Source organism: Cnephaeus nilssonii, assembly GCF_951640355.1.
Source record: "Cnephaeus nilssonii genome assembly, chromosome: 15".
Classification (NCBI taxonomy): domain Eukaryota; kingdom Metazoa; phylum Chordata; class Mammalia; order Chiroptera; family Vespertilionidae; genus Cnephaeus; species Cnephaeus nilssonii.
In genome coordinates, this window is record NC_137086.1 from 411,866 (window position 1) to 436,031 (window position 24,166).

Genomic DNA, 24,166 nt, shown 5'->3' on the forward strand with positions numbered 1-24,166 from the left:
GCGCCCTCTGCTGTTTACACGCCATGAAGAAGACTCCAACAGCCTGGTGGCGGGAGGGCTAGTTCAGGAGGTCACTGAACATGAGCAGGTGGTCTATGGCACTAGGGCCCTGGACAGGGGTCCTGTAAGAAAGGACACGAGTGAACCGAGCCCACACCCGACAGCCTGGTCGGCGCAGCGGCCTGGGGCGTGGGCTCGGGCCTTGGGAAGGAATCACGCAGGGTCTGCAGACAGCGTTTTCTCTAATGGGCCATAAAGCCACTTCCTAGCGAGGAGGAGCCAAGCAATGCGGCCTGATGGCAACACGACCCTTGTTCTCATCGTGCTGGGGAACTGTTCTCCTCACGCTCACCCACGTCCACTCCAGCCGGAGCCCCGTCGCGGGGTGCCCTTCCTAGACCCCGCGCCCACCTCTCCCATAGCCTGCCGGGAACTGGACACGGCTCATCACGTGTGTGCACTTAAGGAGGCATAAGTGCCAGAGACCAGATTTATGTTTAAAATATAGAAAAATTACAGACACAGAGGAGCCGGAGATGCAGCAGCTAGATGGATGCGTGTGAAGGCCTGAGCACACAGACCAGTGAGCCGTGCGCTATCGCTGTCCTGAGTGTCGGGAACCCTGACCACTGGGAACCTGAGGGATTAGCTGACCCTGTAGCTTCCTGTCGCGGTGCTAGGGAATGTCCAAGTGTTCAATAATCACATTAACTACTGACTCTCAAAACATCCATTTTTGACTTTTAAGTTACGATCTTTTCTTAAAAGTCTGAGAAACTCTGCAGAACCCCCTTCCCTGTGCACACACCCCGGAGAGAGCGCACTGTGCTCGGGAAAAGTCAAAAAGAAAGGGTCTGATATGAAAGCACTGGAGGTACACCAGAGGGGGAAGCAGAAGGAGTTGTCGGGAAGGGACTACAATCCCGAGGACCCAGGCATGCGCGGCTGTGCACGTGGCTTCGAAAGACATTTTCTTTTCAGACGACACCTCCTTCCTGTTCCTGCTCAGTGAGCAGGCTGTTAAAGGAGGACGATGCCCGTCAGTCTTACTTGAGTTCCTGCGAGCTGGTGGCCAGCATGCTCCGGATGCTCTTGTCAGCCAGCGGGCAGCCCGACAGACTGTAAGACAGGCCAGAGAGTCCGTGAGTAGCCTCCACCAGCTGGCGCTCCGAACAAACACACACAAAATTGAAATTAAAGTTTAATGCAGAAAAGCGATGGGGCAAGTGCTGTATGTTGACTTTTTATAATTAACTCTGCATGTAAATTTAAGAAAACAGGTCTGTTGAATCACTTTTAAAAAGATAAAAATATTTGCACTCTCTGGTTGAAATGTAAAGAATTTTCCCAATTTAGGTGGCTTATTTTCCAATATAGCACATTGCACAACACCCCCATCAGCACACTGTGCCGGTCAACATAGAGCACGGCCGGGCACACAGGCGACGTGGTGCTTGGACAGCATTGTTGAGGTAAGCTGAAAACAATAAATCGAGAAGACAGAATCCACCATGAGGAAAATGAAGGCACACCTTCTATGTGAGGCGTAATTACCAGTCACATGACCACTCCCATCACACCTGGGTGTTGGACATCTGCCACCAAACAAAAACAAAAACAGCCAAAATAGTAAGTATGTTTAAAAAACTTGTAAAAAGTTTCATTGTTTCCAGTTTAGCTGCAATGTCTGCAGGGGGTTAGCGCCCTGGAGAAGCTGCGGATGCGCGGTTGGATGAGGATGGCGGCTCCGCGGCCCAGAGCGTGGGAACACACGCGAGGCCACGTGGCGGTCGCTCTGCTGCCCTGGCAGCGGGGACCTCTACACGCTGCGGATGTCGCATGCTCACGGCAAGGCACGCACAGGCCGGCTTACAGCAGCCGCGAGGGGCGGGGGAGGGAGCCGCGCCAGGCTTACGTTATCAGGTCCTTCTTGCCCTCCTTGCACGGCGGGTACTTGGGCTTGGGGCTCGGGATGGTCACCTCCCCCGGGTACCTTCTGTCCTCCAGAGCGTCCTGGAAGGGGTCCAGGTCCTCCGGCTGCAGGCGAAACACAGCGTCAGCCACCGCGAGGGCGACTCAGCGCACAAAGGCCCGTCCCGCGGGCGCTGCCTCTCATTTCCCCTCCCGACTTCACCTTTATAATCGCCATACCTCTTTCCCCTCTGAAAATGCAAATGGAAATGTGCTCAGTCTATCTTTGGGGCTGGCCCTTAATATCTCCTCTGCTCTAGACGTCTGGAATTCTGGGGGCTCGTCACTGGCAGGGCCTTCTGCACAAGAGGGACAGGAGTGGTCTGGCCACAGGGACACCCTCACCCAGTGTCCCACCTACACAGGGAGGGAGCGGGGTGCCTGCTCCACAGGCCGCTCCATCCCAATGCTGCCTGCACGCTTTGCTCCGGGGCTGCACCTACCATCTCAGCATGCCTGCGGTTTCAGTAACCACTGACTCCTCCCTCTCCCTGGGCCCTCAGCCTGGTGGCAAGGGAACCCCACCTCAGAGGTGGCAGCTTTAAATCCTTCTCAGCATTTTCTTTTTTATAGGAAGTGAGTCCAAGTGTCATGACCTAGATACCCCTATAGGTGGCACTGTTGAGCAGACATTCTCCTGAACAGGAGGCGCTTTCCCTTGGGGCCGGGTAGTGTGCACCAAGCAATACTCCTGCCCACTCGGGGGGCTTCATGTTAATGAGAGTAAGTCTGGAGCTCCCACTGCCACGCCTCTGTGGCCCTAAGGACCTAACACTGAGGCGGAGGACAGCTCTGGAATTCAGCTCCCACTCTGCCCTGTGACCGCGCTCCGTCAATCGAAGAGTAAGAACAAGAGGCTTTGAGGGGGAAAGGCCTTAAGGAAAGACGCCTTTCCCTCAGTAGCAATGTTTCCTTTTTCTCCACCTTCTTGTTTCTAGAAGATGCTATTGCTTTGATGTGGTCTTCCCACTGCATTAAAAAATGTTCATTTTTCAGTGAATAGAGAAAAATGTTTTAACTTTCAGGATTAAACACTAGAGAAAAAGGCCAGGCCAGTAAAAAACAAGTTTTTCTTCATTTCTTTCTTCAGTCTAAAGAATATTATAACTATTTTAATAACCTGAGTTTGAAAATTGTTAACGACTTTAAACACAGGTTCTTGACAGAGGTGTTTTGGTAACACACGGATAAAGGCTTAGGTGACGGAGCTACATGGCCCTCCAGGCTGGGCCTGCTCTGAGCTCCAGGTCCTCGGAGAGCAGACCCTGCCCTTGGCTCCAGAGCAACGTGCACAGAGGCGCCTCTGAGGTTAGACAGCAGGGGTCACCCCGAGAAGTGGCTGGCATGCTGCTGACACATTTTCTCAGAGAAACTGCTTGTAAGGAAACACTCTGTTCAGAATACAAAAGTCATCACTTAGAAGAGTCAGTGGTTTGTTTCACCAAATCCATGTTGGTCACAACAAAGCATGTGCCTAGAGCCTCACTAGCTACAGGTCCCAGGAGGGAGGAGACAGTTCCTCCCGGTGAGGGGGTGAGCGCAGCGCACTCCTCCCAGGACACAGCTGGGGCTGAGGGCGGGGCTCCGGGAGGGACCTACAGTGATCTCCTTGGAGTCGTCCTCATCGACCCTTCGGGGCTTCATCTTGGTATAGTCCACGGGCAGGTCCCAGCAGTCCCCCTCGCCCAGCGGGAAGCACCGGCTGCTCATCACGGCCTGCTGCTGCGGGGACATGGGCTCCAGCGGGGTCAGGATCGGGCAGCAGCCCTCCCGCGGCCTCTGCTTGTTCATGCTCAGGTCCAGCGTGCCGTTCTCGTCCACCTCCATGTCAGGGTTCTGTCGGCAGAAAGACAGGTCACCGCGCTGTTCCCTCCGACTGCAGCCCGTCTCCAGCCAGCACAGATGCACAAGAGAAACTGCTCACCATCCCACGTACATACGCCCCAGGCGAGGGAGCTGAAGTGGGCCCTCCATCCTTCCCTGCTGCCCAGGCTCCCAGGCATGCACACCTGCGTCCTCTCTCTTGTCTATCCATATATCCATACACCCATCCTCCCCATCTATGTACCTATCTATCATCTATTTGTCTATCACTTATCTACCTACCCTTGTCTGTCATCTATTGATCACACCTATTATCTACCTACATCTTCCTTTCTGCCAGTACATCTCTGCTTCTGGAAAAATCAAACACGTGCCTAATTTCCATTCCATTCCACTTCAAATACCTATTAAGCGATCAGAATTACAGTGTGTATAGAATACATACTTATCATTAAAACGATATAAACTTAAAACATTCTCCTTTGGTTTCACTGCTGCTGAATAGTTCAAGCCTCGGAGCGGGAGAAAACAAGAGTGGGAGGGTGGGAGGGGAAGGTGGGAATTCACTTTCTAACCCAAAGCCCACGAGGCAGAGGCTTCCACGCTGCTCAGAGCGCCTGCGGCTGTGACTGGGCCCGGCTGCTCTGTGTCCAGCAACCCTGCAATGCAGTCATCTGGCTAACAAAAGAGGGCCAGGGTGAGCTCCCTTTTTAAAAGATGCTTTGAAACAGATCAAGAATTCTTCAGAGCTCAGCCCTCCAGAGGGAGAAGGAAGGGCATGTGAAGGGGAGAGGGAGGGAATCAGGAGAGGGAGGAATGCCCAACCGAGAGCAAGGAGAGGGACACAGCCCTGAGCTGAGGAGCTGCCCCTGACGTCACAGCAGAGGGAGGGGCCGGGAATAAGGCCCTGCCCTGGCTGCTCCCTGGATCAATTACAGAGCATTATTCTGCCTCAGCTCTTTGTCCAAGTGCCCTCCCGGCTTCAAGCTTTCATCCTGCCTTCGCCTTCATGATGCCGCATTCAATTCTCTTGGTCTGAGTTTAATTGTAATAAAGTAAACAGATGAGGGTGATAGTCTTTTCCTTTTTCATTGTAGAACCTCCTCCGTGGCTGCCTCCCATCTAGCAGCCCTGGTCACCACGGACACTGCGTGCCCTGGTCCTTCTCCAAAATCTAGGAGTAAAAATGCTAATGAAAATGCATTTGTAGGATATGAACTTGCTGGCCTTTCTCCCTTCATACAAACTCCCCTCGTTCAGAACTGCTGTTAGGTGTGAGGCCTGTGCCCGCGAGCAGCTCCAGGCCAGGCTCGACCCTGTTCCTTAGCGAGGAGGCAACACCACCTGCCTGCTCACAGGTCCTCGGAGAGCACCACCTCGTCCCAGCACCTCGTGGCCTCGACAGGCAGTTCCCTGGCTGCCACCTGACCAGCTCTGCTGATCCGGGCACAGCGGTGAGTCATGGAAACCACCACAGAGACTGGTTTCTGAGCTGATGCAAGCTGCTGACCTGCTAGACTGGCCCCTGGGGAAACCGGGTTTGCACTCTCCTGGTTCCCTAGTTCTGGGTGACCTGCTGGGAGCACAGCCAGGGGACAGGCCTGCCTTTTAGCTGACAGCCATCCTTGTGTTTGAAAGTTCAAGGCATGCTGGGTCTTCAGGGTCCGGGTCCCTTTGTTTACAGAAATGCGCCTGGATCTTACAGGGACACAGTCATTGCATGCAGCACCGCAGACACCCGGCCCCTTCCTGACCGTGAGCCGGGAGAGCTGCTCCCAGAGCTGGGCGGTCACCCAGAAGGGACGCTCAGGGAGACGACGTCTCAGCTTCTGCCTGTGTCCTGAGGGGCCAGGGTGACCTCGGGGGTGGACGGGGCCCGCCCGCCCGCCCGGCAGGTGTGCGTACCCGTGTGGTGCACAGGTCTTGCGGCTTGGTGGACAGGTTCTGTGGCATCTCGCGGCAGCGTGTGGACAGGTTGAGGATGGCGGTGGCTGCCATGTGGGCTGCCTCCATGTCATGCGTGTAGTCGAAGCTGCTCTTGCTGCAGGTGCTGCTGGCGCTGCTGCCGCCGCCACAGCTCAGGTTGCTGCTGCTGCTGGGCGCGTAGCTGCTGGCGGTGCTGCTGCTGGGGCTGGCGTCCTTGCAGTACCGCTTCGCTGGGGAGACACGGGCAGGGTGACTCGGGTACCCGCCAGGTCATGCGCCCTGCCACCCGCACCCCCAGCCCTGCGCGTAGACACACATCACATGGAGGCGCGGGGCCAAGGGCTGACTCTTGAGGAGTGAGCCACCTGGCCTGCCTCCTGGGACCCCACGCGCCACTGACTGAGCTCAGCTGGGACTGTGGAGACACAGTGCCGGCCCTCCCATGAGTGGCACTGGCACATGCCTTACATCTCATACCTGCTGGGATCAGTCACCAGGGTGTCTCCCCTCCCGGTTGAGGCCCAGGAGGCAGCCTCCCTGGCAGGACTGCTCATCAGCTTACTGGGTGGGGGGGACCCAGGCTTTCAGCTCACTGGACTGGGTGGGGGGACCCAGGCTCTCAGCTCACTGGACTGGGTGGGGGGACCCAGGCTCTCAGCTCACTGGAGTGGGTGGGGGGACCCAGGCTCTCAGCTCACTGGGTGGGGGGACCCAGGCTGCTCAGCTCACTGGGTGGGGGGACCCAGGCTCTCAGCTCACTGAACTGGGTGGGGGGACCCAGGCTCTCAGCTCACTGGGTAGGGGGACCCAGGCTCTCAGCTCACTGGGTGGGGGGACTCAGGCTCTCAGCTCATTGGACTGGGTGGGGGGACCCAGGCTGCTCAGCTCACTGGGTGGCAGAAACAGGCTGCTCAGCCCTTTGGAGACTGGCTGCTCCCACCCGGAGGGGCTGCGGTGGCCAGTGGGGCTCACTGTCCTGCGCCCGGGTCACTTGTGTTCAGGCTGGATGTGCAGACCAGACAATGTGGCTGAACATCCCCTTCCTCAAGAACAGTCACCCTGTGATTCTCACAAAGGGCCACGTGGGGTAAGGGTGACGGCCGAGGGGGCGTGCGCCCTGCGGACTTGGGTGAGCCCAAGGTAAATGCACCAGCAGAGTGACCATGACCGCTCGGGGATGTGCAGACACGCCCTCCTTACGGGAACGGCCTCCCCTCTGGCCCGGAGCATCCCTCACAGGTTATCTTTCTGAGCAGCCAGCTCATCACCAGCCAGACAGGCTCCTGGGAACAGCATGCCTCTGAGTGTCCAACGTCCCGCTAGCACAGTGGACGGAGGCATCTGCTGGAGGGTTTATGAGCACTGCCCATTATCACTGCAGGGCGTTAAAGCCCCAGGGTCAGGCTTCTCCCCAGAGCTCGGCCATGAGGCTCCTGGGAGGTGAACCTGGAGGTGCTGGCAGAGCCGCTCAGTGTCCTAAGCCCTCCACCAGAGAGCCACCCTGTCTCGCATCTTCTTCCCAAGTGAGCTCAGGGGCCCCTGCGTGGGCGCGAGGTCCAGAGGGACGCAGTGATGGGGTGCATGCACGGGGCCAGCTGTGCTGCGGCGCCTGGTCCCACCCGCATCCCTGTGACAGCAGCCTGACCTGCCCTCATGGCTGTCCCCAATAGTCACTGGTGCGTCAGTACCAAAGGTGCAAGGAAGCCCTGCTCAGAGCTTCCCCAGCGGGAAGAAGCAGACACAACTGAACGGAATACAAAATAACCCCACATAGGCAACAAGCCTGGTCGTGAGCAACGCCATGAAGGTGCCCCCAAACGCCTCATTCAGATACAAATGGAGAAAGAACTGAGCTTCCGTAACTCTCGGCTTTGCACCAAAGCCTGTGCCGTCCTGACATCGCAGACGCTGTTCACTGTTCCCACCTGGCCACGGGCGATGCGGGCAGCCACCCCTGACAAAGCCACAGACCACTGCACACACAGCCGACCTCCAGGGCCAGCTTCCCCGCGTGGACCAGAGGCCAATTCCACACTCAGGCCCACCAGGCACGCGCAGCTCAGGCAGGTCACTTCTATCCTGCCCGCGCTGCCTCAGCCAAGAGCCAGTCCTCACACCCTCAGTGCCAGGCTCTTGGCCTTCCTCCCTCTGTCCCCTGCGAATGTGCCTTATCTCAGCAGCACAGGGCACAGGGGGGCAGCAGGGCTCGGGGCTGGGCCCAGAGGGACCCCAGAGACACAGTCCCAGGAGGCCACCCAGGGACCTGCCCTAAAGCACATCGAGGTGGCAATGTCAACTCGCATCCCAAGATTCTCTCACAGGAATGAAAGTTTGTGGTTTTACGTCATCCATGCATTTGTTAGAAAAATTCTGGGAGAAATAAAATAATACTTATAAAGGTGTGTTTTCCTTCCTGATGAGGGCTAGCCACTGGCTCAGGAAAACATGTGCTCCACACAAATAAGAAACATGGCAGTTTCGTTCAGAAATGAGTGATACTCAACTTCTAAAGCAGCAGGACAACACGTGTCTACGCAAAAACTGCAGCCACTTGGTAAAGGGCATCCCCCATCACCTAATGCTTAAACCCGGGCTCCTCTGGGCTCCACCGGGAGGGCCTGGGGCAGCTGGGACCGCACACCCTGCGGGGTGGGGGTGGAGCGGGGGAGAGAAGCAGCCGGGCGGCCAGGCGTATCCCTTCACTAAATGCCGTCGGCTTTTTCTTTTGCTTTGCTGTCAATGAAATAAGAGTCTCTATACTTCAAATCAGGTGATGAAGGCCTTCGTTCCTAATAATTATCTGTTCAACTTTGACAAAACCCTAGTGACAGTGACCTGGGACCACACTGTGCTGACACGAGGGGGCACCGCAGAGCCGAAGGGCGTGGGGTGGCAGGTGCCTCTCCCAGGTGGCTCTGGCCCCCTGCCCCAGCCAGGAGCCCCTCCTAGTCAGATGGCAGTACCTGATCCACCATAAAACGCACTGGGCTTTTCTTGTGGCCAACAGAGTGGTTTTCAATCAAGTCCCTTTCCAACTGGCCAGCAGAGAAGGACGTGTTCGTGTCCTAGGTGCCAGCGTACATGGGGTGACAGAGCTACGCCACTGTGACTGCAGGGCCACGCCTGCATGTGACGCAGCTGTGCGCAGGCCACAGCCCACGGAGCAGGCCCTCCTCAGGCAGTCAGCCGCGCTTGCAGGGAAAAGAGCAGCCGCAGATGTTTGTACTGAAAATAAGTGGAATGGAAACGAAGCCCACACCTTCCCCCAGGACCTTCCTAGCGCCTGCTCTGCTGGTGAGCGCCTCCTGGCCTGGAAACGGCCACCTGCTTCTGTGCAACGCTTGTCGGGGCAGGCGAGTGTGCTCCATCCTGGGCTTCCAAGGAAACAAGCATGCGCCTCCTGAGGATGTGCCCACCAGCCAGAGGACGGGTAGATGGCGGATGGATTTATGAACGGATAGACGGACAGACAGGCGGATGGATAGAGACAGCGAGCCGCCAGGACGTGACTGGTGCCTGGAAGAACGAGGAGGCTGCGCCAAGTGCTGAGTGTTTGGTCACAGCAGGTGGGACCTCCGGTGACTGGCAGACGGGGGAGGCCCTGTGTCCTAGGCACCTGCGTCTGCGCACTGCTCCTGCTCCCGACACTGGCCCGCCCACCACAGGCTCACTTCCCTGTAGCTCAGGAGCAGACTGAGTCCCCTGCGCTGCAGCCGGTCTCGGGACACTCCTGGAGGTGAGTGCAGAGCCCAGTCGCCTGTGGTCCTACTGCCCGATGCCCAGGAGCAGGAGGGCTCCTCCCAGCTCACACTCCACCGGGCCCGGGCCCAGCCCCAGCCCTCATCCTTAGCGGGCATCCGTGTGTAAAAAGCCTGTCAGGCGACTCTAGTGGAAGAGAAACGGGGTCACTGCCTTTCCTCTCAGGGAGTGTTTAGTGCTAAAAGGGTGTCTTTCCTCTTCTCTTAGTTCACTGAGGACCTAAGAGTGGAGTTTTTATTCTGTTCTTGTCTTCTTGTTGGTCGGCTGAACAGCATGGCTCTGCCTAAGGTCCTGACACCAGGAACCTTTCTGGGCAGGCGAGAATGCCGGGGACTAACATGCTTGTGCCCTCTTTAGAGCTGTCCCTGGTCTTCCCAGCAGCAGGGCAGAAACGGTGCCTCCACTCGACTCTGCGAACAAACACACAGCACTAACATGCCCAACAGCACACGGTCCTCAGGGAAGAGCTGAGAACAGACAGGCAGGTTTGCCCCCTAACCCTCCGAAGACACTGCAACCCAAGACGCACTCCACCGGCCACGCCCTCGCCCAGCCCAGCCATGACAGCGGGGCAAGGGAGTCAGGCCATGGAGAACAGCAGCGACAAAGAGGCGGGTGAAAATGAACGAGTCAAAGTGCTCATCAGATCACTCAAAATTGGAAATGATATCAATAGAATCCTTAATTATGTGAATTCAATTTCTTTTGATCCTTCATTTGCAATCAAATGAATGAAATAATAAAACCTGAAATTGGCAAATTATTACAAAATAAACAAAAATACTTATTTTCTATTACATCGTAAACCACTTTCTTTCCCCCATTTATATCTTTGTTCCTATATATTAAGAATTGATACATGCAAAGATAATCAATATTTGATGCATCAGAGAAATATTCTATTCACTATACAAATTAATTGTTATTAAGTCAAAGAACGGCTAACATCACTTAGAAAAAGGTGTAGCTACTCATATTGAATCAGGTTTCAGAACCCCCCCCACTCAGCTGAACTGGTCTGCGTGCTGTGATTTCAATGCCGCCTCTCCGAGGTGCGTGCACATGCTTAGAGCCTGCCTCCTGCCTTGCCAGAGAGTGCCAAGAGAGACTTCTAAATCATCACAAGCTGCGCAGCCCACATGCCAGTTAGTAAAAGTTGCCAACTAAGTCATGTGTCCTGGAATGTAAAGTAGAATCGTGGTTAGATAAGTAAGTAAACTCCAGGATACGTGGTCTTGCCCTCCACTGTTCAACCACTAACCACGGCAAATGCGACCCAGTCACACTCTGGCGGCGGCTGAGCCCGCAGGTGGACAGGAGTTGTGCTTTTCCTGCCGTGATGGCAGAGTGCGCCTGTGACCAAGCCGGGCCCACCAGGTGGCTCTCCCAGGCCTGCTCCCCAGCGCAGAACAGAGCAGGGTCCACGCCTGCTGGAGGGGCGGGGACACCCTCAGAGGCTGTCCACCCTCAGCCGCACAGAAGAATCGCGGTGACTTTAAAGTCCCACCACACAGGGAACACCTGAGGTTCTGGTTTGGCAGGGGTGGGTGCCGCCTGAGCGTCAGACTTCTAAGTCACCGGACGACTCTGTGCACCCAGGGTTGGGAACACGGGGCGGGGTGGGGGATTAGACCTTCCCAACACAGCCACGGACTTGGGGCCCTGCTACTGGCTGTCCAGTTATCTGAGTTGGGCCACCTGTTAAAGGACACTTAGGAGGTGAGGACACGGTGTTAGTGACAGCCTGGGGCCGAGGAGCCGAGGCTCTGTCCACACCCCGCAGGCCCCGCTCCCCACCGTGGGCCTCTGGTTTGGAGGGAAGAAGCCCAGGGGTGGCGTGCTGTTCTTTGGTGCCCAGCAAGTGACCACATGCGCGACCGGCTGGTAGAAATGGGTATACACAACAACAACATCATCAAGGCAAGCGTGACTCTCATGTAGAAGAGTGTGCACCTCCTACCATCATATCCTTTGGGGGATATGTCCCTGGTTTGCACCTTGGGAGCTATGGCCCGCTTGCCGTACGTGTGGCTGTCGTAACTGTTGTACTCAAACGACGTCTTGGAGTATTTCTCCAGCTCTTTGGCCAGGTTGGAGCGCGGCGTGGTCGTGGGGACGTTGTTTCTGTAGCCGTAGTGAGGGATCTCGAGCTGCTTTACAAAGCACATTGGCCTGTAAGCAAACAAGAAACAATCGACAGCTGGCTTTTTCGGGGCTGCGGGGGGTGGGGGTAGGGGGACGGGCTCACGCTAACACCAGAGCATCTAGTTTCTCAGCGGCACTCGGGCCTTGAACCTGGCACAGAAACCATGTCCTACTTTCCCAAGAAAAAGCCGCGGTGCTGTCATTATGCAGCACCACATACGCTAGCCGCCTGTCAACTCTGGCAACAAGACGACGAAAACGGAACTGTAACTTTCCCCGTTTTCTTTCTTTTTCAGTCTTGGTGGGCTTGGTGAAGAGACAGGTGTGAGGACAGAAGAATTGCAAGTGTTTCTTCTGCAAAGAGCGAGAGTCACCCTCAAATGCAGGGAGCTAGGGAGGCATTCCCTTGGAAAGAGGAGGACAGGAAAGAAGTACTCAGAGGGCCACAGACTGAGTGAAATTGGATACAAATGTGTACGTCTGGACGATAGAGTGGAACATGCAGTAATACATTTTGACAAGTATTAACCTACAGTTTCCATATTTTTACCTAGGAGCCATTCATTTTCCTAGATTTTAGAGTAAGTTATTTACGTGGAAGAGCCTTCAATTACTCTTCATTACTTAAGATTCTATTTTGTGGTGTGTGTGTCCCGCTAGTTCTCTATCTCATAAGTGGAATGTTTAAGCTCTTTTTGGAAATTAAGACAGAAAAGTTGTTCCCTTCGCTCCACTCACATGTTAACCAAGTCACCAAGGCACTCACTTTGCTTTCAGGAACTTAGCTTATTTACTTGTCAATCAACAAGACAAGGGAGAGATCAGCTGAATGCCCATGATCTGAGGCATTTGCCAGGTAGTGTGGAGGGTGGCTGCATAAATGACTAAAGCCCCCAGCTTTGGCTCAAAGATCCCTGGGCTGCACTATTATTTGTGTGTGTGTGTGTGTGTGTGTGTGTGTGTGTGAGAGAGAGATACTATTTTAAGAGCCCAGTGCTTGCTGGGATTTTGGGGAAGGGAGGTCACTTCTGGCTGTGAGATTCGGCTCCATCTCCGGGAGAAGCTAGAGCTAGCTTTACAAAACGGGTAAACACCTAAGGGTAAGATCAGGGCTTGTGCACAAACATTCCCAGAAAAGAAAAAACCAAGTCGGAAGGTGAGGCGCGTCTTGGGGAAGCACAGGAGACTGGTGGCCTGGGACAGATGGGCGTCTGTTCATTTGCTAGTGAGCAAGGCCACGGGCCGGGCCGGGGAAGGAGGAGCCTGGGCAGAGGCCTCAGTGCCAGGCAGTCCTGGGCGAGAGAATGGAGGGGGATGGGCCCAGCAGAGAGGAGAAATGTGGACAGGACTGGACATACTTACTCAAGTCTTAAATTCCTGCTGGGAATTTATTTAAAGACTTATTTAAATGACTGTAGGTTTATTACTTTATTTACCATTTTCATTATTATTTTTTTATATTTTTTAATTGATTTTTTACAGAGAGGAAAGGAGAGGGATAGAGAGCTAGAAACATCGATGAGAGAGAAAGATCGACCAGCTGCCTCTTGCACACCCCCTACTGGGGATGTGCCCGCAACCAAGGTACATGCCCTTGACCGGAATCGAACCTGGGACCTTTCAGTCCGCAGACCGACACTCTATCCACTGAGCCAAACCGGTTTCGGCCAAATGACTGTAGGTTTAAATTCTTTTCCTTTCCCTTCCTTCCTGTCTCTGTCTTCCCTGCTGAGGGAGCCTCTCTGTGTGTGGACACGGTGGGAGGTCATGGGTGATGGAGAGGGACCGGCCTCACCTGGCGCTGGGACCCAGCGCTTGCAGTGCACATGGGGCCGGGGGACGGGGGGCGCGGAGCTGGAGATGAGGCCTGGCTGCACTGCCCTCTCCTGTGCTAACACCCCTCCTCCCTGCACCCCGGCTGTAAGGAACGCTGTGTGCAGGGGCACAGCTGCTGGCACTGGGCCTTGCTTTGTTGCTTGCTGTGCTTCCCCGCTGTGTCCACCCAAGAAGGAGCAACAGAAACAGCACAAAAGCTGCTGTTTCAGGCTCAGGCCAGAGGGAGGTGTGTGTGTGAACAGGTGATGTTGCAATCATGGCCGCACCTTGTCCCTCTCCAGCTGCCTGGGGCTCCATGCGGCAGTGCGGGCTCGGGGCTGAGGGACTCCCCTGTGACGTTCGAGGGCTGGGCCGGGTTCTTGCTGGCCCTCTGGGCTTTTGCCGAGCTCTTGCCTCCGTCTCCTTCTGCCTTTCCTCAGAGTCTCCCCTGTTAGAGCCATCCCTTCTCAGATGGACTGAGCCCAAGGTTTGGGGGCTCCCGTGCTGCCAGTGTTAACAGTGAGTGGGCAGGGGCTCTCAGGGGCCTCTCACTTATTTGTTGTCAGCCTCACTTTCTGTGAGATGACAGAGTTGCAGGTACTCTGGGGACATCAGACTGTAACACCACCACAGAACAGTCTAGAACAGTGGTTCTCAATCTTTCTAATGCCGCGACCCTTTAATACAGTTCCTTATGTGACACACAGGTTGAGAACCGCTGCTGTAGAGCCTAAGACCATCGGAAAACACAGATATTTACATTACGATTCATTAACAGTAGCAAAATTACAGTTATGAAGTAGCAACAAAAATAAATTTATGGTTGGGAGTCACCACAACATGAGGAACTGTATTAAAGGGTCACGGCATTAGAAAGGTTGAGAACCACTGGTCTAGAACAGTGGTCGGCAAACTCATTAGCCAACAGAGCCAAATATCAACAGTACGATTGAAACTTCTTTTGAGAGCCAAAAACCGACTTCTGCGCGTGGGCCACGAAGTTTCAATCGCACTGTACGTGCGCGCCCACACGTGGTATTTTGTGGAAGAGCCACACTCAAGGGGCCAAAGAGCCGCATGTGGCTCATGAGCCGCAGTTTGCTGACCACTGGTCTAGAAGAATACATGCCAAGCCTGACTGAGGGGTCTCTCTGAAGGTCAGGACCACAGATAGTTTTTCTTAGTTTTGTTTATTTAAGTATTTCCCACTTTTAAAAAGGATTTAACTTTCCTATTGAGTTGAAGGGCTATGGCAGAATCCTCTCTGAACTGGGAACCATACTCAACAGACCACAAAGGTGACGTGTCCTCTGCCTGGTGACTGCGGCCACATGATCTGTCCAAGATGACAAGGTAACAGAGGCAAGACTTGGAGTGTGTGTGAGTTGTGTGGTTATGTGTGTGAGTGTGTGCGAGTGTGTGTGTGTGTGCGCGAGCATGTGTGTGCGAGTGTGTATGAATGTGTGTGCGAGTGTGTATGAATGTGTGTGCAAGTGCTTGTGTATGAGTGTGTGTGTGAGTGTGAGTGTGTATGAGAGTGTGAGGGGCTGTTTCTCTTTCTCACAGTGAGGCGGGTCACCCTCCCTGGCTCCAAGACAGAGCCCGGCTCCGGCCTTGTGGACACACTGACTCTCGCCTGGGGCAAGCTGGGGACTAAGCAGCAGGACCTGCAGCTGTCAGCATGGTGCTCACGGGCAGACATGCGAGCTGATACAGAGTGATGGGAGTGTGGGTTTCTTCCTCTCTCTCCTCTTTTCTAAGCTTGACTCACAGCGGGCTAAGCCTGATGATGCTGAGGACTTTCCTGGTTTATCATCTAGGGATGAAGTCTTGGGGCAGGTCAGTCCACTCTCTCGGCACTGGGTGTCTGAGAACAGGGGGAGGGCAGCTCCGGGCTCCCACTCAGGACGCCTCCACGCTGGCGAGGGGCTGCCTTCAGGACGTGCTGGAAGGAAACACTGCCGCCACCTGCAGGTGGTGCCTGGCCTCGCAGCCTAGAGGACGATCCTCTCTGGCAGCAGCAGCTGGGAGAGTCCCACCCAGCCTCAGAGCCGCGAGCTACCAGGGAGAAACCCGAATCGAGCTCCTCGCCGAAGCCCAGGAGTGTGTCACCTCCTGCCCGCACAGGCCCGCGTGTTGCGGCGCGCTTCATCTCGCTCCCAGCACAGCGCTCTAGCTTCCCGCCTGCCCCCGAGCGTGGCATCGCCTCCTGCACGGCCCCGAGCTGGCGGCGGGCTGCCTGCACGGACCGCGGACCCGCACCCTCGGAGCTGTACCTTAGCACCCGGTCGGAGGCCGGGCTGGACTTGGACACGTCGCAGCTCTGGTGCTTTTCTTGGGCCTTTGCCAGCTTCTCCGCAGCAGCAATAGGGCACCCAGAGAGGCTGCAAGCACAGAAAGGCGTCAGTTGTCTCCCCAAAGGCTCCACACACCACCCCCGACTGAGCCGCCGCCCCCTCCCTGATCAGCACAACCACATCCTAGCAGGAATGGGGGTGAGCTCCCAAACTGCCTGGCGCTCCTGATGGTGGGAACAGGGGAGTGGGTATTCCCTTGCCCCCAGCAGACAGTGCTGCCTGCTGGTGTGCCTGTGGGAAGTGCACCTGACAGCCAGCCAGCCCAAGACATTCAAGAGTGTAAGCCAGTCAGCGTTAGCCCAGGCTGCCTTCGGGACGGTCCCCGTGTCTGGAGGAGGGACTGTCGCGGGGCAGGCTGTGTCCAGTGGCCCAGGCAGGGCAGCTCTCTGGCTGGCACCAGAGACGGAGGTCTGGGCCGAGCCCCGAGCACCACTGACCACAGTGCGTGGCTGGTGCCCCGGAAGAGAGATGGGGGGACAGCAGGACAGTCCAAGGCCCCTGGAAGAGGCTCTGGAGCTGGATGCTCAGGGACCACCCAGACTTGCTCTTTTGTGCTGGAGCCTGTCCTTCCTGAGACCTCAGTGTCTGCCGTCTGTGTGACTGCACAGTCCACGAACCACAGGCACCGTGGACCTCCCTCTGTGCACGTGGGGTTGTGTGAGATCTGACCGAGGAGCTGGTCTGTAAACACAGCTTCGAGTCACACTCAGCACGACCCTTACTCCCATTGCTGCCTCCTTTGCAGCACACGCCCAGGACATACACCAAGGGCTGGGGGTGGCAGGGATGTGATCCGACTTATTATAATTTAACACAAGTGACCACATTGGCCAGTGGGAAGAGCAAACATTGCAGGGACTCCCAGCATTTAGACTCAGATGTACGTCAGGTATGTGGAGCTGGACACGGCTGCAGGCACGCGGGGACGAAACTGCTCTGCCTACGGCCAAGGAGCCCCTGACGGGAGGGCTGCAGCTCAGTGGGGGTAAGAACAAGGGAAGAAGGAGAACTGGACTTCACTCAGCGCAGAGCATGGCTGTGCGCAGGGCAGACAGCAGTGGGCAGGAAGGCTGCTGCTGCTGCTGCTGCTGCTGCCCTGCCCCGGGCAGGGTCCAGCAGAGCGGGCAGCCCGCTCCGTCCTGGGTTCCAAGTCCCGCCCTGTCTGAGGGGTGTGACCCAGTCCTCCTGACGGGCACCAGGAGCCTGTACTGTTTCTTCCAGTTGTTGCACATGCTCACGGCTCCCTCTCAGAGGTCACAGCAAGGATGGCACCTCCCAGGGGGACTGTTACCCCGTCACGACAAGGAGAGTGAGACCATTAAAAAATCCCCTCTATGACAGGGATCTGAGCATCAAACTCCGAGCGCGATGGGACCAAGTGTCCATCCTCTGGATGAGGGCGTATCGGGCGGGAAGAGAGGGGCTCCCGGGGCTCCCCTGCAGGCAGGGCGCAGGGGCTGTGCTTACCTTCGGTGAGAGTTCCTGTTGCTATTTACATGCCCGCGCCCTGTGCAGCCCGGAGTAGGACACTTGAGAACATTCTCATGCATGGCAAGAACTTGACAGGGAGAGCAGAGAAAACACGTGGCATTAAAACACAGCAATGGTCCAGGTACAAGAGGACGCAGTCATTTTAACAAAGTGGCTCGTGTATGACTGACAGGCCTGCAGACATCATGATGGGCATGGTCAGGGAAACACGTGGGAAGGGGGAGAAGGCTCATCTGAGGGGCATGCAGAGCGGGGTGCACCATGTGGGGCTGGAGGTCGGGATGTGAGGACGTCCCCAGCGCGGCCCATCTGCCCCCCCCACACAAGCACTGAGCCCCTGATCGCCAGGCAGCAGCACGCAGACCAGACGGTTCCAACGCACGCCTCTGCCTCAGACACAGTGTCATGAGGGCACGGCGGCCATGGTGACAGGAACCCCAAACCTTATTTTTAATGAAATGAATTAAATGGTGGCTTTCCACCTAGGGATTGAGCACTTTATTCTTCTTCGAAGGAGTGAGCTGGAATAGTCAGTGCTGCGTTGCTGGGCCGCGAGGCCAGCAAGGGGACGCGGTCGCCCGCTGTGGTGCCCGGGAGCGGCCAGCGGTCAGGGGCACGCTCAGCTACTCGCCATGGCCAGGTCAGGCTGTGTGCACAGCCTTGCTCCTCAGTGGACAGGCCACTGCTCTGGGCTGTGGGGAAGGTAGATGGGAGTGAGAAGTGAGGGTGGGCAGTCAAGAGATGTGACCCATGTCGCTGGCCCAGCACACCAGGCTACCTTCCCGGAGAACACACGGCAGGAACCTGTGGGAGCGTCCCTCGGAGTGAGGTCTGCCTAAGGCAGGTGCGCATGGAAGGCCCCCTAAAAACAGAGTCTGCCCAAACGAGTCCATGACTACTTCCTACAAACCTTCCTTCCAGAACAGTCTCCCTCTCCTGCAGCGTGCGCAGCGTCCGTGCTGTGCCACACCGCCAGCTTACTACCTGAGGCCACTTCGCATCCTTCACTCTGGACAGTTCCTTCAATCTGGGTTTGCCTCTGCAGTTCTCAGCCGAGTCTGCAGTGATCGATGGGAGTGGCCTGTGCTGCTCCCTCGGGGGACCTGTCTTCCCGGGGACCTGGCCCACTCCCTGGGTCTCTGCCGGCTCAGAGGAGGCAGCATGCACCTGCCCTCTCTCTGCCTCTGGGTCGTGCTCTGCCGCATGGTCGCCCGCTGTCACTCACTCCTTCCTCTCCTCTCCGGACCATCCTGCTGTAACGTCACACCGCTTCCCAGGACACCGCTTCTCTCAAATCAACACGTTTTCCTTCCGTGCTGACAGTTCTCATACAGTCTCTCCTGGAGATGCAAACAGCTTCATGCATGTCCGAGGCTCAGACCTCAAACTGCCTGCACCTGCGTCTCCTGCTGAGTGGCCACAGACCCCACTCGAGAGGGGACCACCTGCCTCTCCTCCTCGGCCACGTCTCTCCTGCTCTTCACTGCCGTCCTCACGTCCTTCTCCTTTTCCCAGGTGTCCCCTTTGCACAACACTGTCCTCTCGGCCCCTCGGCCCCCTCTCTACCTGCCTTTCGCCCTCGGCTCGTCTTCCTCTAAGTTTCCATCCTGCGCTCCCTGGGGCTCCTCTGCTCTCTGCTTCAAGCCGCCCGTCTGGGCCACTCCTCTCTAGTTCCTGCAGCACCGCCGAGGACAGACCCGGAGCAGCTGCGCATCTGACCTTCTCCAGCCTCCAGCCCTCCCTCCCGGCAGCCTCAGGCCCGTCAGCCACACTCCCCGTTTCACAAAACAAATCCAGGCCACTGTCTCCCTACTTCCCAGCTCCCGACACCTATCACTGCCGTCACCACCTGATCGCGCTCCGAGGCACCAGCCCTGGCTTCCACCTCAGTGTCTGCCTCTCCCATGTGCCCTCTTCCGGCCCTGCCAGCCTGCCCCGGGGATGCTTCCCGAGCTGCCCAGCCTCCTGTGCCTCTGCCGCCTCCTCCAGCCGGGCTCCTGTGTGGACAGCTCCGGCAGCATTCAGAGGATGTGTGGTTCTCTCTGTCACAGGCGGGCTGGCGGGACAGCAGTGCAGCCTGCAGGTCCCCGGGGAAGCCCTCACCCTGGTGTCTGGGGCGTGTCCGCAGCTGCTGCGGAGCCTCTGTCCCTAGAGGCCGCATGTGCCCTGTGGGCACGCCCTGTCTCAGCCAGGTGGGGGCTCCTGGAGGACAGAGCGGGGTCTCGTTCAGTGGGGCGGCCTCTGTTCCTCACACAATGTGTTGCAAACTGGGGCGACAGACTCCTGTATGGAATCCACCTGGAGGGCGGCTGTTTACATTTCACGGTATTCTAAGGAATGATGCGAGTCCGTGTTGGAAGGAATTAGTGGGCCAGGCCAGAGCTGCTCCCACTGTGCCGGGCGCAGGCGTGACAGGTGTGGCCTTCATAGGCGGCTGTCAGGACACGGCCCCGGTTTCTGCTCCATTGAGACTCTTCCGGGAGAATATGGAGTCAGGAGGCTTGTCGGCCCTGAGGACAAACCCGTCTTCTACTCTGAAGGTGAAATGTGTGCCTTGCAGAGAAATGGCGTAAAGAGGCTGTTTCTCTCAAGGCTCGAGGGCTTCGTCCTAATGCTTCATTTTGCAGATGAGGAAAACCAAGTACAGAGAGCATGTGCCGTGCTCAAGGTCGCAGGGCTGGTTAGGACGAGGCCGGATCAGACCAGGTCTTGGATCCAGATGGGTGTGGACCCAGATCTCGCTCAGGCATCTTCCCCGGGCGAGCGCGCACCTGCTCTTGCTGGGCTGAAAGTACTGAGTGTCTTCACTCGCCAGGCCCTGTGCTGACTGGGAAGGAGGTGACGCACGTGCCCGAGTTTTCCTCATCTGAAAAACCGGCTGGCACTGCCTGTGGGCTGCACGCTCCGAGGGGTCTGATGAGTGTGGGCTGCGTGCGCGGTGGCCCGGCTGGGGGGAAGCTGCTGCGGCCACATGCTGTCTCCCTGCTCATGTAACACACGGGCAGCACGGTCCCCACTCCTGCTCTCGTCTGCTCACAGGGCACGTGCAGGAACAGGCTTTATTATTTTCAGCAGCCGCCTGAAAACTGAGTCCCAATAGCTTCTAAAACATCTCCCCTGAACATGCCCCGCGAAGCCTGTCCTAAGCCTCAGCTCCTGGGAACTTCTCCGGGTTCTGCCAGATGGGCCTCAAGTACCCCAAAGTCAGCCATTTAATGGGGCCACCCTCAGAAGTCCCTGTACACAGTCTGCTGGTTGTCTGGTACCATCTCCAGCCAATGGACTCCACTTTCCTCACTAGAAACTGTGTCTCAGACAATGAGAAAGATCCTGAGACTCACAGTCAGGATCTTAGACTCAAAGGTCGTTTCTGAAAATGTGCCATTTCCCTGTGCAATCACTTCTAATTGTTTTTAGCCCGGCTGGCGGGGCTCAGTGGTTCAGCGTCAACCTATGAACCAGGAGGTCACAGTTTGATTCCCAGTCAGAGCACATGCCCGGGCTGTGGGCTCCAGCCCCAGTATGGGGTGTGCAGGAGGCAGCCGATCAGTGATTCTCTCTCATCATTGATGTTTCTCTCTCTCTCTCCCTTCCTCTCTGAGATCAATAAAAATATATTAAAAAACAAAACAGTTGGAATACTTCATGTGCTGCGAGAAAAATAAAAATGTGTACATTGGTTCAGTTCTAAAGAAAACTTAGTTGTTTTTAAAAATTTATTGCATATTCTCAGAACCTAACTGATTAAAATCAATGTGTGGGATCAAAACCACCTGCGTAACCTCCTCACTTGAGATTTTATTGTGTGGAAATGGTGGGACAACTATGACATGAAACAGACTTTTGGAATAAAATGCAGTAAAATACAAATAGAAACACTGATAGACATTTACGCATAATGGGTCCAGATAAGGGGTTTCCTCAAGGCTCCCACAGCTTCAAGCTGGAAGGGATGTGGGACCATCTGCACTCAGCTCTGCGCTGGTGAGGAGACTGCCTGAGGCTGCGGAGCAGGTCAGAGTGAGCTGCGGCCTGGAGGCCAGGCCTGCCTGGGGCAGAGGAAGCCTGGTGCCGGCTCCCTCCTAGGCCAGTCCCGCAGGAAGGACACAGGAAATGCTGCCCGCTGGAGGGCGAGCTCCAGAGCCTGCTGGCCCCGTGTGCACTTGCAGGAGGGGCTGCCTGTCAGGACAGATGGAAATGACAGAGGCAAGAGATGACAGAGGGGCCGTCGGTGTGTGCGGGATCGGTGAGGCAGACTTACTTTCCGGAGGGACCCTATCTTTGTGCGGGCATCCGGACAGGCTGCGGTGATGCGGGTACAGCCCAGTTACGTGGCCAGTTCCATCGCACCCTGGGGTTGGACACTTGCTCTCTTTCTTTTCTGCTCTCGAGGGATCTAAAAGCGACAACAGGTGTCAAGAGAGTGAATCCTTTACCCACTGAAGACCATGTGATCACTTCACACTCTGAAGAGACCTTGATGAGTAAAGAGACAAAGCAGGTGGCAGGGAGACGGCCGTGGCATCGGGCTTTTGCGTAGGTCTTTGGCTTGGCGTGATTTCTGACCTTAAACAGTGTAATCATGAATCATAAAATACCTTACTTTCTGTGCTCAAGAAAACAAGACTGTCCCTACTGCACTCTTGATTGTTTCCCGTGTGTTACATGATAAGCTCACAGAAACCAACGAAATGAGACAGTGACCTTCTCAGAGAACAAAGCCACACCATGGTGGTTGCGCAATTGCTGTGAAATTTGACTGTGGGTCCTGCCATCAGACACCCTTTGGCTGATGGCTTGCTTTCTTGTGGAGTGCCTGATTGTAGACAACACAAGGACAGGTCTGCTGGTGTTGAAATGTATTCTCTGCAACACTGCTAGGTAGCACGTCAATTTAGAGATTTTCTGAAATAAGCTGAACTCTCAGAAGGCACTGCAAGCAAATGACCCCAGAGGTGGGACCCCGCCTGACGGGACGTGCACTCAGAGCTGTCCCAGTGCTGCCGCAGGCGCTGGGTGGCTCCTCTGCGTGCACGGGGACTGAGGAAGCCCTGGGATGGGACACGTGCACGCAGGTCAGCGGCTCTGCAGCTGCTGGGGGAGGAGCCCGAGGCAGAAATGCAGCCATACTGCTCACATTTACTTCTATGCCCAGATGGACCCAGTGCATAAACATGCAGAAAATAACTTGAGAAATAGTCTAAGATAAAGCTCAGACCAAACAACACCGTGAGTGTGCAAAACATTGTTTCTGAAAACCAGGTGCGCAGATTATCAACAGACAGTGAGCACTATGACTCGGTCCAGGGTTCGGTGCTTTTATATTAATACTAGAGGCCCGGTACAGGAATTCGTGCACGGGTGGGGTCCCTTGGCCTGGCCGGCGATCGGGGACAATCCGGGCTGTCTCGCCCAGTCCCGATCAGGGCTGATCGATCGGGGCTGGCCAGCTGGCCGGGGGGAGAGACCGCGGGAGGTTGGCTATGGGAGTACACTGACCACCAGGGGGCAGCTCCTGCGTTGAGCATCTGCCCCCCTGGTGGTCAGTGCGTGTCATAGCTACCGGCTGGTCATCCAGTCATAAAGGTCGCTTAGGCTTTTATATATAGAGATTAGAGGCCCGATGCATGAAATTTGTGCAAGAGTAGGCCTTCCTTCCCCCAGCTGCCGGCACCGGCTTCCCTCTGGCACCCAGGACCCGGGCTTCTCTCTGGCCACTGGCAGGCACCCAGGACCCAGGCTTCCCTCACAGCCCCGGCTTCGTCCGGAAGGTCGTCTGGTCTAATTAGCATATTAAGCATTTATTATTATAGATTTTACTAATCAAACCAATCATGACTGTGAGAAAGATGCTTTACTTTTGGTTAAGTATTCATTTTATATAAAGAAAAAGCCTGGCTTAAAATTTTTAAAAGACTTAAGGACTTTTCCTTGAGTCCTTCACGTGAAGGGAAATAGACAAAGGGCTCGCAGGGACGTCTAAGCCCTTTGCTTCCGTAAGAGACCCTTTACTTGTTGGCTAGTGCACTGCTCTATGGAACTGGCTCTCCCAGGCCTGCACTCTCTAAAACCAGCGCTGATGCTGGCGCGTCCTAGAGATGCTGTCTGCTGCTTCCTGACCTACTGGGGATCGCAGTCGCTGGAGACAAATCTAAAAACAGGCTATTGCGATGTCAACGTTGAGATGTCATGCTGGAGTGTCTCCTACATGCATGTCCCCGAAGCCTAGCATTTCACTGCCTTGTGAGTAATCTCATAGTAACCTCAGTATACATTAATTAATGTGAATACCAAAGCACACAGTAACAGTTTCATAGAAAAATGTTGATTAAGGTTATAACTTAGACATAAATGACTTTGAAGGACAAAATGTAAATTTTAACTATTATTAATAATTAAGTGTCTCTTTTTCATCAGGACATGTACCATTTCCTAACAAATCATTCACAGATTTTGAAAGTATTCTGAAATCAAGGTCAGGTGTGCGGACACAGTGTGGCTCAGACGGCCTCAGGTGCTGGAAGACACAGGGCATAATCTCCTCTCGATGTGTGAGCCGGGCTGGGGCTGCCACTCGCCCTCACCACTACCCCCCTTGCTTCCTTCTTTCTTGCAATCCCAATTCATCTTGAAGGCAAACACTGGAGCAAACACAAAACAACCCAGCAAGCAAACAGACCAACAGTTCAACCACAACACCCAAGAGACTCGTGTGCCGGGCTCAGCTTGCTCCCGCACCCGTCCAGTGAGGCGTAGGAAGCAGATAAAGGCGTTTCAGGATGAACCTCTTTTGTCTTAGCTCAGGATTCTGGAAAGGTTACTGGTTTATCATTTACAACATTTTGAGAAGATTGCGTATAAATGAGAACTGGTACGCG

At 55.5% G+C, this 24,166-nt stretch overlaps 1 protein-coding gene across 6 annotated transcripts in view; it reads right to left on the bottom strand.

Moving 5' to 3' along the window:
• MYT1L (myelin transcription factor 1 like) overlaps positions 1 to 24,166 on the bottom strand; it is a 245,610-nt gene that overhangs the window by 35,185 nt on the left and 186,259 nt on the right. For 5 of the 6 annotated variants that reach the window (XM_079791509.1, XM_079791508.1, XM_079791507.1 and 2 more), the window contains 8 exons: positions 21,550 to 21,684; positions 17,265 to 17,355; positions 15,717 to 15,824; positions 11,441 to 11,652; positions 5,701 to 5,951; positions 3,571 to 3,807; positions 1,916 to 2,037; positions 1,051 to 1,119 (listed from right to left, as the gene is read on the bottom strand). In XM_079791509.1, the coding sequence (XP_079647635.1) occupies positions 1,051 to 1,119; positions 1,916 to 2,037; positions 3,571 to 3,807; positions 5,701 to 5,951; positions 11,441 to 11,652; positions 15,717 to 15,824; positions 17,265 to 17,355; positions 21,550 to 21,684 (1,225 nt within the window). Of the gene's footprint in view, positions 1 to 52; positions 123 to 1,050; positions 1,120 to 1,915; positions 2,038 to 3,570; positions 3,808 to 5,700; positions 5,952 to 11,440; positions 11,653 to 15,716; positions 15,825 to 17,264; positions 17,356 to 21,549; positions 21,685 to 24,166 lie in introns of those variants that run through there. The other variant, XM_079791510.1, reaches the window with a different exon arrangement.